The sequence below is a fragment of the Bos taurus genome, chromosome X (genome assembly GCF_002263795.3).
Source record: "Bos taurus isolate L1 Dominette 01449 registration number 42190680 breed Hereford chromosome X, ARS-UCD2.0, whole genome shotgun sequence".
Classification (NCBI taxonomy): domain Eukaryota; kingdom Metazoa; phylum Chordata; class Mammalia; order Artiodactyla; family Bovidae; genus Bos; species Bos taurus.
Genome location: NC_037357.1, coordinates 17,158,431 through 17,172,341, shown reverse-complemented (window position 1 = coordinate 17,172,341; position 13,911 = coordinate 17,158,431). Strand labels below are relative to the sequence as shown.

At 41.3% G+C, this 13,911-nt stretch overlaps 1 protein-coding gene across 1 annotated transcript in view; it reads left to right on the top strand.

Moving 5' to 3' along the window:
- Positions 1–13,911, top strand: part of GPC4 (glypican 4) — a 108,039-nt gene that overhangs the window by 84,465 nt on the left and 9,663 nt on the right. The window contains exon 3 of the mRNA NM_001205784.1: positions 2,681–3,072. Within this exon, the coding sequence (NP_001192713.1) occupies positions 2,681–3,072 (392 nt within the window). The remainder of the gene's footprint in view (positions 1–2,680; positions 3,073–13,911) is intronic.

The window sequence follows — 13,911 nt, the reverse complement described above, 5'->3', positions numbered from 1 at the left end:
AGCAATATAGTAAAAATCCAGCATAGGGAAGGATCTATGGTTGTCTTTGCCATCCGCTCTTTTGGATGGTGAAATATTAGTACCACTGGGTTGACACAAGTTTTCCATATTGATATCAGTGACCAGGCTTTATTTTTCCAGTATGTGAGAGCCAGCACCACTTGGCAAGGATGCTAATGACTCAAGGACGGTATGGCAAGTGGACCAGCTGACGTTTAACGTCTTTTCTTACCCCAACTTTCCCCAACTTTGAAGTCTTAGAAAAATGCTACCTCCATCCTGACTCTTAGTTTCAAGATACTTCCACATGAGGAAATTCACCCCCAACCACCTTCAAGAAATGACCCCCAAGAATGCAACAAAAAAAGCTAAAACCCAATTTATTGGAAATGTATTTTCTTCTAATTAAAGCATTAACCCTTAGCCTGAATGCTTCACATTCAGCACAGTTCCTGAACTGATGGTGACTGCTAGTGAGAGACAAAATGGAACAAGTTTCATTGAGAGTCTTTTTTTTTTAATTTTTTAATTGAAGGATAATTGCTCTACAGAATTTTGTTGTTCTCTGTCAAACCTCAACATGAATCAGCCATAGGTATACATATGTCCCCTCCTCCTTGAACCTCCCCCATCTCCCTCCCCATGCCACCCCTCATTGAGAGTCTTGATTCTCAAACTGTAGGGTGTAGCAGAGTCCCAGATGGCTGCCCCCTCCCTCCAGGGTTTCTGACCCAGTAGGTTTAAGGTGGGATCCAGGAACTTATGACCCAGTGATGTCGATGCATGTCTATACCATGGGACCACAGTTGAGAACCACTTGGGATCTTGCTGAGAATGAGAGCCCCTTCCCAGGTACCTGATAACTGTAAGTCTTTTCATATGGTTCCCCTAGCTCCTTCTGTACTTTATGTCCTTTCAGGGAGAGAATTTTGGTAAAAATGCCAGGCTGTACAGTATAATGGGGGTTTCCCTTTCTCTCACTGAAGAAAACTCAGGAAATAAAAGGCAAGCAGTAGAGAAGGGTTTTGTAGCGCTATTCCATTTTGATAACCTCACTCATGTTCTTCTGGCTTTGAAGGAGTTGTCTTATTTGTCTTTCTGCTCCACGTTCACTTGGAGGCAGCTTCTTTCTTGATGCAGTCCTTATATTTTGCTTTGGTATTTATTACATTTCCTGCTTATAAAAGTGATACCGTGAGGTGTTTATTTTTATACCAGACATAGATTCTTTGCTGCTAAGTCACTTCAGTCGTGTCTGACTCTGTGGGACCCCATAGACGGCAGCCCACCAGGCCCCGCCGTCCCTGGGATTCTCCAGGCAAGAACACTGGAGTGGGTTGCCATTTCCTTCTCCAATGCATGAAAGTGAAAACCGAAAGTGAAGACACTCAGTCATATCCAACTTTTAGCGACCCCATGGACTGCAGCCTACCAGGCTCCTCCGTCCATGAGATTTTCCAGGCAAAAGTACTGGAGTGGGGTGCCATTGCCTTCTAAGAATGATTAATGTTGCAGAAGACTGTTAACTTCTCTTTTTTCTTAACTTCTCTTCTCTTCTGTGAACTTCTGAGAAAAGATTCAGGAGAAACTATTTGTATTTAAGAGATTAAGTCTTTAACATTTAGGCTGTGGGAGTATGTGATGCTACTCCAGTACTCTTGCCTGGAAAATCCCATGGGTGGAGGAGCCTGGTGGGCTGCAGTCCATGGGGTTGTGAAGAGTCGGACACGACTGAGCGACTTCACTTTCACTTTTCACTTTCATACATTGGAGAAGGAAATGGCAACCCACTCCAGTGTTCTTGCCTGGAGAATCCCAGGGACGGGGGAGCCTGGTGGGCTGTCATCTATGGGGTCACACAGAGTCGGACATGACTGAAGCGATTTAGCAGCAGCAACAGTATTTGATGGCCAAAAAGTAAATCTGGGTGGCGGGGGGGTGGAACAGGTATTCTTTTTTCCCTATTTATTTTCCTGTGTTGTATGGTTGAATCTGTTATGCATTTCATTTCTGTCTTTCTGGACTGGAAAGAATCTCATGGTGTTACTGTATGAATCCTTTAGGAACCCAAGGCCACCTGGGTTACCCCAATTTATACTGATGTCACAGGGAATACCTTAGAACTTCTTTTCTTGCTTATGTGGGGTGTTTCATTATGTTTCTTGGCCTCAAGCATTTCCCAGGCAGTTTTCTTATATGTCATGTAGATATAAGGAGGAGAAAGGTGGTTAAAATCATGTCTAAGTAAACAGCACATCTTGACAACACCTGTCGCGGTGTCAGGTTACAATGAGGAGGCATTATTCACTTCAGTTTAGATTCTTACAGTAAAAAATTCAGGGAAACTTTATGTTTTCATTTTTGTCCAGTTCTTTATTTACCTTGTGACTGACTGAGAAAAGGAGGGAGGGAGAGATTCAGTTTTATATTGAGTCCTGAGAAATTATTGGTTTAAAGTTTCTTTTTTTATGTAGGTGTCTTTGTGACATAGGTTTCCCTTCAGTGACAAACTATCAGAGATGCCAAATTCCCCCAAAGAAATCCACGCTATATACAAGCATGTTTTCCAATTTAATATCAGGAGGTTTTTTGTTTTTTTTTTTCAGTTTTCAGATTTACCTGAAAAGCACTCCCATTATTTAATTATTGAGAACCCTTTCCGTTTTGGTTTTGTGTTTAGAATTCTTCAAAGAACTACTTGAAAATGCGGAAAAGTCCCTGAATGACATGTTTGTGAAGACATACGGCCACTTGTACATGCAGAATTCTGAGCTATTTAAAGATCTCTTCGAAGAGTTGAAGCGCTACTATGTGGCAGGGAACGTGAACCTGGAGGAAATGCTGAATGACTTCTGGGCCCGCCTCCTGGAGCGCATGTTTCGCCTGGTGAACTCCCAGTACCACTTCACAGACGAATATCTGGAGTGCGTGAGCAAGTACACAGAGCAGCTGAAGCCCTTTGGAGATGTCCCTCGGAAACTGAAGCTCCAGGTCACTCGTGCATTTGTGGCAGCCCGCACTTTTGCTCAGGGCTTAGCAGTTGCAAGAGATGTGGTGAGCAAAGTCTCAGTGGTAAGTACTGTTTACAGTCCATGATCTTGTTTTGTTTCATGTTAAAGTTTGGGAGGTATGGGAAAATAAACGACTATAAATCCATTGTCTTAATAACAGTCATCTTTTCTTTCTCTCCCCTCTTGTCACCTACACTTTGTCCTGATACATGAGCACTGTATTGCTATAAACAATACAGTGATGAACATCTTCATGTATCGTCATCATTCTTTTCATGGTTTTCTTGGTAGCCATTCTTAGAAATGGCACTACCTGCTCTTGACTTAATGGCTTTGCAGAATTATCAGGAAAGAGAATGAAATTGTAGTATTCAGAAAAGAGAATGAAATTGTAGTATGCAGGAAAGAACAGATGCTATGAACCATGTTTTCCTCATTTGTAAATTACAAGAATCAGATGAGACCAGTATTTTTCAGACTGTTCTTTGGAGCCTGCTAAGGGGGTACCTCAGGGGCCTCCTTGACAGGAGACAAGGGAGGCGCAGACTTAGTGGGCAAGACTCTGCATCTGTGCCTTTACCTCCTAGCTGCCCTAGGAAACCTTTGCTCTCCTCAGTTTTATGTAGTAGGGTTTTTTGGTTGGTTGGGTTTTGTTTTTGTTTATTTGTTTTGGCCGCACCAGGTGGAGTCTTCGTTCCTGAATCAGGGATCAAACCCATGACCCCTGCAATTGGAGGCATGGAGGCTTAACCACTGGGCCACCGAAAATCCCTGTAGTAGGATTTTGAGCAAGATTTCAAGGAGGGAAAAATGCTGTGCCTTCTTCACCCATCCCCTCCCCACGGTGAAATTTGAGAATGTTTTGAAGGCCTTTCCGCCTCTACCTTTCTGTGACTCAGTGCCAGTGAAGACGGCCTATTCCAGAGCAAAGTTATCTGTGCAGGACTGATCTTAGTGCTATTACTGTTAGACCCTCAAAGGGTCATACCCAGACAACATGGGCAGACCAGGATTCATGGCCCCCCGATTATAGACGAAACTTAATTTAACAGAGTGAATTATGAATTATGTGTTGTGAAAATTAGGTGCTCATCAGATGTTTTGTTTTAGCGTTGCATGGTGTGTTAGTTGATTGGTTGCATTCATTTTTACGGTTGTGTGTGTTCACATTTCCCAGCCAGAAAATGACAGGAAACAATTCTTTACAGCACATTTTGTTCACTCCTTTTCCTCTTGATATTTTCATCATAAATTGCAAAAAGAAAAAAAAAAAAAAGAAATGCTGGGGCATAGGAGAGTTGGGTGGGAGCAAGTAGGGAGATGATGGTTATAATTAAAGGAATAGCCTGGTTCCTGAACTTCTGCCCACCCCAGCACCCATTATTAATTTTGGAGATGCTCATGTCAGAGTCCCTAAACAATGCATAGTGAGTCCAGATCAAAGTTATTGACATCATAGTTCCCCTCACACATCTGCCATCTTTCAGCAATTCCTTGCATTTATCCTAAGCTATGGAGAAGGCGATGGCACCCCACTCCAGTACTCTTGCCTGGAAAATCCCATGGACGGAGGAGCCTGGTGGGCCACAGTCCATGGGGTCGCTAAGAGTCGGGCATGACTGAGCGACTTCACTTTCACTTTTCCCTTTCATGCATTGGAGAGGGAAATGGCAACCCACTCCAGTGTTCTTGCCTGGAGAATCCCAGGGATGGGGGAGCCTGGTGGGCTGCCGTCTATGGGGTCGCACAGAGTTGGACACGACTGAAGCGACTTAGCAGCAGCAGCAGCATCCTTGGCTGAGTAGCCAGTAAGGCACTGCTGTGTGATTTTGAATGTCGGTGTGCGTGTGCATGTGTGTGCCAGAGAGAAAAGCAAGGACTAGAAAACCCTTCGCAAGTGTTTTAAACTGGTTTCTTTACATTAACCTCCCCCTTCCCTTTCAGTTTATTCTTGGGAAGAAGGACCAGGCTGACACAAGCCTGCTGTGGTGTTAGCCTCACTTAGCAAGGTTGGGGCCCCTTTAGAGAACTGAGATTCCAGAATCCCTAACTGGAGGAGGAAGGTGGTGATCAGAACAAGGAAGCAGGTTAGAAGCTTGAGGGCTAGAAGGCTAGTCTTCGTCACGCCACCTCCCAGAGGGGAGAGAAATGAACACTTGCAGCTTCCCTGTGTTGCATTCGTCTTGACATAGTTTTCAGAATTAACTGTGGGCAATCAATAAGACTGACCATTCACCCTTACTTACCTATGCAGTAAAGAGTATGTGACCCAAAAGGAAATAATCACAATTTCCAATGTTGCTTTTGATATGAATTTTTTTTAAGCAAGAAAGAAACTTCTGTGTACCTTACTTTTGACAAGTTGTATAAGAAAGTTACTTCCCAAATACGACCCTAGATTTTTTCAGAATTGATCCCTATTCTGTATTGTCATGTCTGCCTAAGAGATATTTGCATCATTATGTGAGAATGCGATGAATACAAGCTATAGAGCTCAGTTTACTTTGAGTAAAACATTACTTGCCAGTTGTTTAGTGGAAAATACTGTTATGACTTAAAACATTTTTAATTAAAACATAGTTTATTTCCAATGTTAGTTTCTCATGTACAACCAAGTGATTCAGTTTTTTAATATATATATATATATACACACACGTATTTTTCATATTGTTTTCCATTATGATTTATCCCAGGATTTGAATATAGTTCCTTGTGCTATACAGTAAGACCTTGTTGTTATATATAGTAGTGTGTATCTGTTAATCCCAAACTCTTAACTTCTCCCTCCCCCATTCCCTTTTCCCTTTGCTAAGCATAATTTTGTTTTCTATGTCTATGAGTCTGTTTCTGTTTTGTAAATACGTTCATTTGCATCATCTTTTAGATTCTATGTATAAATACTACCATATGGTATTTGTCTGACATACTTTACTTAACATGACACTCTCTTGCTCCATCCATGTTGCTGTAAATGGCATTATGTCATTCTTTTTTATAACAGAATAGTATTCCATTGAACAGGTACCACGTGGTCTTTATCCATTTGTCTGTTGATGGGCATTTAGGTTGCTGCCATTTCATGGCTATTGTAAATAATGCTGCTATGAACATTGGAGTGCCTGTATTTTTTCAAATTTGAGTTTTTGCCATAAATAAGCCAAGGAATGAGATTGCAAGATCATGTGGTAACTGTTTTTAGTTTTGTAAGGAACCTCCATATGGGGCTTCCTTGATAGCTCAGTTGGTAAAGAATCTGCCTGCAATGCAGGAGACCCCGGTTCGATTTCTGGGTCAGGAAGATCCGCTGGAGAAGGAAGCGGCTACCCCCTCCAGTATTCTGGCCTGGAGAATTCCATGGACTGTATAGTCCCTGGGCTCGCAAAGAGTCGGACACAACTGAGCGACTTTCACTTTCCATATGGTTCTTCATAGTGGCTGTACCAATTTACACTCTCACCAGCAGTGTAGTAGGGTTCCTTTTTCTCCACATCCTCTCCAGCATTTATTATTTGTAGACTTTTTAACTATGGCCAATCTGACTGGACTGAGGTGGTACCTTATTATAATTTTGATTTGCATTTCTCTTAACAATTATTGAAGGTGAGCATCTTTTCGTGTGCTTATTGGCCATCTGTATGTCTTGCTTAGAGAAATGTGATTATTCTAAATGTTATGTTTATAATTAGAAACCTTAAAAAATAATATTTTGCTTTGCTACTGAGCATCTTCTCAACCTAAGGACTGACTTGAAATCCAACTCTTCAACTAGGTTGAGTTGTATCTAAATTATGTAATAATAAGACACTCAAGTATGAAATCAGTTTCTAAAACTGCCAAAACACAAATTATGTAAAAATCTATCGTCTATGTAATGTTTCTTTTTAGAAGGTTGTAAATTCATTACATTTGTGTTTGGACTATGACTACCAGTTCAACAGATTTTAATTTAAGGTGTAGTGTGTATTTAAAATTAAAGATGCTGAAGAAACTACATTTGATTAATAAAATAAGAAAGCTCTAACAGTTTGGGGACTCAGGGAATGTTTTTTCATATAGATTCCCACCCCTGCCAACTGTTATCCAATTGTACTTTACAGGTGGACATTGTACTTTACAGGTGGACTAGAACAACCCAAGAAATAAATATTTCCTTCTTTTAGTATCCAGTTTCACTTTCATGCATTGGAGAAGGAAATGGCAACCCACTCCAGTGTTCTTGCCTGGAGAATCCCAGGGACGGGGGAGCCTGGTGGGCTGCCGTCTATGGGGTCGCACAGAGTCGGACACGACTGAGGTGACATAGTAGCAGCAGCAGAATTAATTACCTTTTTAAAGAGACCCACCTCACCCACTTCATCTAACAAGAGGTCAGTGAAGTCAAATATGAAGACCATTGCGGTCTTGGGGCTAGTTATTATTTACTTAACTCAGAGATGTTCCCACTTTCTCTTCATGAGCATATGCCCTGCTTTTCCAGTTTACTTGTGCAACAAAAGGGTTGCGGTTACGTGTTGAGCAATGATTTGATTGTCACTAAGCCTTTTAAAGGCCATTAGCACCAGCAGGCTTAACTGACGGCAAGAGAAGTCACTTCTTAAAGTATACTTGCCTTGCTTCAGTTTTTCTGGGCACAGACATCCAGAGATTTCAGCTTACTCCATTGAGCTTTGCAATTCAAACTGCAGAAAAGTTCCTTTAATTAGGAACAGATGGTTCAAGAATACCCCGGTGCTCCACATCTTTGTATTACTTATTCCATTTTTACTTGTCATGGTTCATGATACATTTCTTATTTACCTGCTTGCAGCAGCAGTTTTGCCTGGAAGGGTGAAGTCTGTTGTGGTCTTTCAAAAATGCACAAGTGGTTACATGCACCATGAAAATCAATAGCTCCTATGCCAAAGAGAGTTGCATTCTCATGGTTTCAATTAACACTGACATAATGGGGCTATGTCTACACCCCCACCCCAAACCACGGGGACTATAATTAGAAATCAGTGCCTTAGCATTGTGATGTCTAAATGACTATCCTGCCTTGAAAATGAGATCCATTGATCCCTCTTCCATTTCTGTCTATTTGCAATGCACCAACACCTACAAGAGTACTATACAAATTATTTTTCCGTTTTCCCAAATTGTTATAAATGTCTATTTTAAAAATGAGCAATACAAAAAAGCTTTTGAGCATACATGTATATTCAGCCCTTAAGATTCTTTTTCAGTCACAAAGACTAGAATTGCAAAGAGGAAGGAGGGAGGTATATATATTCTCTACACTATAATATATACAGAGGTAGAGATGAGGAAGGTAGGGGTATGGGAAGTGTCATGGAGTGAAGATTCTCAAAACGGTAATAGAGCCCTCTACAAGGGGGGAATACAAAGATGCTTCAATTTAATCAGTAAGTCATGTCTGACTCTTTGTGACCCCGTGGACTATAGCCTGCCAGGCTCCTCTGTCCGTGGGATTCTCCAGGCAAGATTCCTGGAGTGGGTTGCTGTTTCCTTATCCAGGGGATCTTCCAGACCCCAGAATTGAACCTGCCTGGCAGGCGGATTCTTTAACCACTGAGCCACCTGGGAAGCCCCTTGACTTATCATTAACAAGTCTACTTAAAAACACAGCAACACTTATTTTCAAGCATTTATGTAGTTTCAGTTCTACCTACCATGGCCCTACATACTCCTGAATGAATCCTAGCTTATTTCATGTTTTTGTTACATCTTTGAAATTCTATTATTAGGGAAATAGGAGCGTCTTCGCCTTCTTTCTTTGCACGTGTGCGTATTGAATCCAAAACTAGTTGGGAAATTGTTGAATAAACCCTTCACATCTCACAGTGTGTTTGGGTTCCCTATCTTTTTCTTTAACGGTAATTTGGAAAACGATTTCCTGTTATTTTTATTGGGTGCTTATGTTACCAAGCAACAGATAAAAATCTAGACCCTTTCTGTTTGTTCAGTACTATTGGCAGCACAGGGGAAAAAATGTTGTAGTGAATGTATGTTAGGAACTAGAAGAAACTAGGAGGAAATGTGTTTTTAACTTGAGTGCCGCATGTTGACTGCCATCACTGTGTAATGTGGCTGAAGGCTCGTTCTGAATTACTGAAATGAAATCCAGGCTGTGTGAAGAGCTTGGCTCCAGCATTTCTCTTTTTTCAGGCAGCTTGCAGTAGTTTTTAATGTGGTGTTTTGAAAATGCAGGTTATTTGGTAGAAAGTCCTGATCTATATTAAGAGAATCTTTGCAGAGAAAAGGACATTTCTGCAAAAGCTTTTTATAGCAGAAATGGCATGCAGCTTTCATGTTAAATGTATATTCTGAGGAAGGTAGGAACGAGTATTTTCAAGAGTCTTTACTAAGTTAAAGAGTCTTTACTAGTTAGAAAGGGAAAAGAGGACCCCCCCTGACCCTGATGGACTTTTACCATAAAATAAACTAGCAGCTAAGATCTAAATGCTTGTTTATCTTACCATTTAGAAACACCTTAGTCAGTCTTGAGGGGCTTCCCTGGTAGCTCTGTTGGTAAAGAATCCACATGCAATGCAGGAGACCCTGGATCCATTCCTGGGTCGGGAAGATCCCCTGGAGAAGGGCTAGGCCACCCAGTTCCATATTCCTGGGCTTCCCTGGTGGCTCAGACAGTAAAGAATCTACCTGCAATGCAGGAGACTCAGGTTTGATCTCTGTGTTGGGAAGAGCCTCTGGAGAAGGACATGACACCCCACTCCAGTATTCTTGCCTAGAGAATCCCGTGGAGAGAGGAGCCTGGTGGGCTACAGTCCATGGGGTCACAAAGAGTCAGACACGACTGAGAGACTAAGCACAGCATAGTCAGTCTTGAGGATTTCATAAGGCTATTAATGTATTGTCATTATGCTCAGTAGCTCAAATTGATTTTGATTTGCATTAATAAAGAAATATTGAGTCCAGATGATATTGCCTTTCTATCTTTTAGGTCCCCCAAAGTAAACACACTAAGCCATCCCATTGTTCTATAAATAATGTCCAAAACTTCTTCTTATGCTCAGCCAGTAAAGAATCCACCTGCAATGTGGGGGACCTGGGTTCGATCCCAGGGTTAGGAAGATCCCTGGAGGAGGGCCTGGCAACCCACTCCAGTATTCTTGCCTGGAGAATCCTCATGGACAGAGGAGTCTGATGAGCTACAGCCCACGGGGTCACAAAGAGTTGGGCACGGCTGAGCAACTAAGCACATGTAAATGATATGTCATGTTCTAGTAGAGATTGATCATCTCTGCTACATTTGGCTGCAAGTTTTTCAAAATGTGAAAAGTTCAGCAAAATATATATTGGTTTTTTTAAATTTAAATTTATTTATTTTAATTGGAGGCTAATTACTTTACAATATTGTATTGGTTTTGCCATACATCAACATGCATCCGCCACGGGTGTACACGTGTTTCCCGTCCTGAACCCCCCTCCCACCTCCCTCCCCATACCATCCCTCTGGGTCATCCCAGTGCACCAGCCCCAAGCTTCCTGTATCCTGCATCGAACCTGGACTGGCGATTCGTTTCTTATATGATATTATACATGTTTCAATGCCATTCTCTTGGTTTTGTTCAAGTAACCTCTTTTCTCCCCATGTCTACCAGTGTTTACTTGAGCTTTTGAGTTCTTTGTATCTCTACTGCTGGTGAATATTTTCTTTCTCACCCTGTAGCACCTTGAAGCATTCTAAGGATATAGCATTGAGTGCACGAGTCATTAATCTTTGTTAAAAACTGTCATCTCATCCATAGTTGTCCAATCATATACTGTTCCATGTAGAACAGTTGCATCCTAACTTGCTCTCCCACCTTAAAAACTGGTGAATAAAAAGTAAAAAAAAAATACATAAAAAATAAAAAACCAAACTGGTGAATAAATGTGAAGCCTGAAAATTCTCATTAGAAAATACCCAGCCCCAGAGCTGAGATAGTCACTGTGTGTGGATACCCTATGCTGGATCATGGAGCCGTGGAGAAGGGACAGCCCCGTGGGCTTCCCTCAAGGTTCCTATGCAATCTGTTACTCAAAAGAAACACATTAAGGCAATTCAGTGTACTTCCTCCCAGACAAAACTGCCCGAGTTCAAATCTTGGCTATTTACTGGAACATCTTGTGTCTGTTCCTTAATCTCTTTGGGCCTCTGCTTCCTCATCTGTGAAATGAAATGATAATATTCATCTCCTACAATTATTTTGAAGCTTAAATGAGTTAATATGCATAAAGTACTTTGAACGGACCCTGGCACACATAGTAAGTACTCAATATCATATAAATCTGTGAAATCCAATAAAAGGTATCAGAAAATGAATTCTGACATTGAAGAGAATATTTTTCTCTTGAATGTTCACATCTCAACCTTCATGATCATGGTGGTTTAGTCGCTAAGTGCTGTCTGACTCTTGCCACCCCATGGACTGTAGCCTGTCAGGCTCCTCTGTCTATGGGATTCTTCAGGCAAGAATACTGAAATGGGTTGCCATTTCCTCCTCCAGGGGATCTTCCTGACCCCTGGATCGAACCCAGGTCCTCCTGCATTGCAGGCAGATTCTTTACCAACTAAGCTACAAGGGAAGCCGAACATAAAAAGTGAATTAAGCATTCTCTCTGAGACCTTTAACCCATTCTTTATGTAAGTGGTTCAGAGCAGGAAGAGAGTAGTGTATAGTTTTCCTGTTCCTTCCAAATATCATTTGGAGAAATAACTATTAACTACTAAGAGAGGTCTGAAATATCTGACTTTTATAAAAGCCATCATAACTAACCCCCACCCAACTCCGACCCCAGCCCCAAGGATTCTGGAAGCACCCGTGGACTCAAGAGACCCTTCTAAATAAAAATAAAACATCAAATGTTAGTCAAGAGCTGTGACCCAAAGGAATAATCAGATTGATCATTTTAAGTGGCATGCCATGCCATAGCGAATCAGTACATAAGTGAGGATTAAAGAAAGATTTTAGAGTATGGTTACCCCTTTTGTTAATCCCCACGTGGCATGATCTACCACCCAGCCTTGGGTCTTCTGGAGTAAATTACTTCAGTAAGTAAGTTCTTTGAGGACTTCAGAGGAGTAATTGATTTCGAGTGTTACAAGGGAGTAGAATGTCAAAGAAGTCGATTTTATATTCAAAATTAATAAATCCCCAGAACAAAGTATGACTTAGTCCACTATTATATCTGCCTATGGGCGAAAGGTTTGCCCTTGAAATCTTGGCAAGACCACTGAGAGCTTGTAAGGGAGCATGGTAGTCCAGAGTCAAAAAGTAGAGCTTGTCCTTGGTACTCAGGATTCACCATCCTGAGCTTGGTCTGGTCAGTGAAAGTGGGCACCCAACACCTGAGGTGGAGTAGTTTCATCACTTCTTCTGGGGGAATGAGCATTGCAGGGGATCCCTATTTCTGCAGTTCTCATGACTGAAAGCCTTTGTCTTTTACTGGGGCCTCATCACACACAAGGGGTTTATTTCCCAGGTTCTGAATGCCCTTCATGTGGAATACTGCATGGTGGTCTGAGTAGTGTTTGGGAGAAGAAAGACAGATGTTCTCTAACTTTGGTGTTTCAAATGTCCTTTCTCATCCTAGCTTTCTTATAATTTCCCCATCTCTCTTCTCAGTCTGGTATTTAGTGTTTCCCATAGCATATTATAGCTGAGTTACTTGTGGTCATTTTTAGTAGTTACACAACAAATCATGTGCAGAACATGAGCCAATACTTAGCCAAAGTATGAAATGGAAAAACTCTGCCAAACCCAGCTTCATAATCTTCCTTTCATAAAACTCTACTGTGTCACTTGGTTTGATCTCTCTTTTTAAAACTTAAGCCTCCATCAACCTATTTAAGGAAAGGATAGTACTACAAGGCCTGCTGCCTAAATGATTTAGTTTATAGTTGAACCAAGGATACGGTGAACTCATCCTAGAGTTATCTTTGACCAAAGTGTTTCTTGAGCATGGTTACGGAGTTTAAATTTTTGCCTATTTCCTAATGGTCTATACCATTTTGAAATTTCTTTTGTGTTTTCTAGAACAAGTCTCATAGTCTAGAAATTCTTACTTGTCTTGCTACCTAATCAGAAATGCATTCCAGAAAAATCTCTGGCCCATAGTAGGTGCCCAGTAACTACTTGTTGACATTTTAACTCTTTCTACCTTGTTTTCTGCTCCAAGTCCTTTTTTTCCCTAATAAGCATTGTAATGAAAACATGTCATGCACTAGCCTGCTTTTCACAGACATTTTTTATAATAATTCTTTACCTCTCCAAAATCCAGCCGTTTTAGCAGTCTCACCAGTGTGGAACCTAATTAAAGATCAGAAAACAAGCAATGTTTAACATTTAAGCTTCATATTGTTCTCTTTAAAGAGGCAGCGACATGACACGTGTGGAAAATGCTTTCAGTGTTTGCTGAGGTGCAGTGCTAGAGTCAGGTGCGGCGAAGTGGCAAGTCCACAAGTCAGTTGTTCTCTCTGGCTTTGGTTTTTTCATCTCTTAAATGTGAGAGCTATACTTGGTGATCTCTAGGGTCTCCTCCAACTCTAAGACTTCTATGATTCTCTGACCACCTTCTCTCCTCCCTCCAGGCCTGTTTGTTCCTCTGTCAAATGAGAGGGTGAGAAAGTATCAAAGTCCTAAGTCTCTGTAACTTTAAAGGTGTGCTCTTGTTTTTTTTTGTCCAGAAAACCTAGCTTTCCAGCATGGCTATTCCTTAAGGGTGTTGGTTAGCCAAGATTTTACTGTACATTAATACGTGGTTAAAAGGACCAGTTTAGTGCCTAGGAAAACATTTGGCACTGGTTAAAACTGTGGAAAAGTCCTAATTCTTCCTAGGGAACCTTGACTTCAGTGTATACAATTACATCCTGTTGGACAGTCGTCCCCCTTTACAC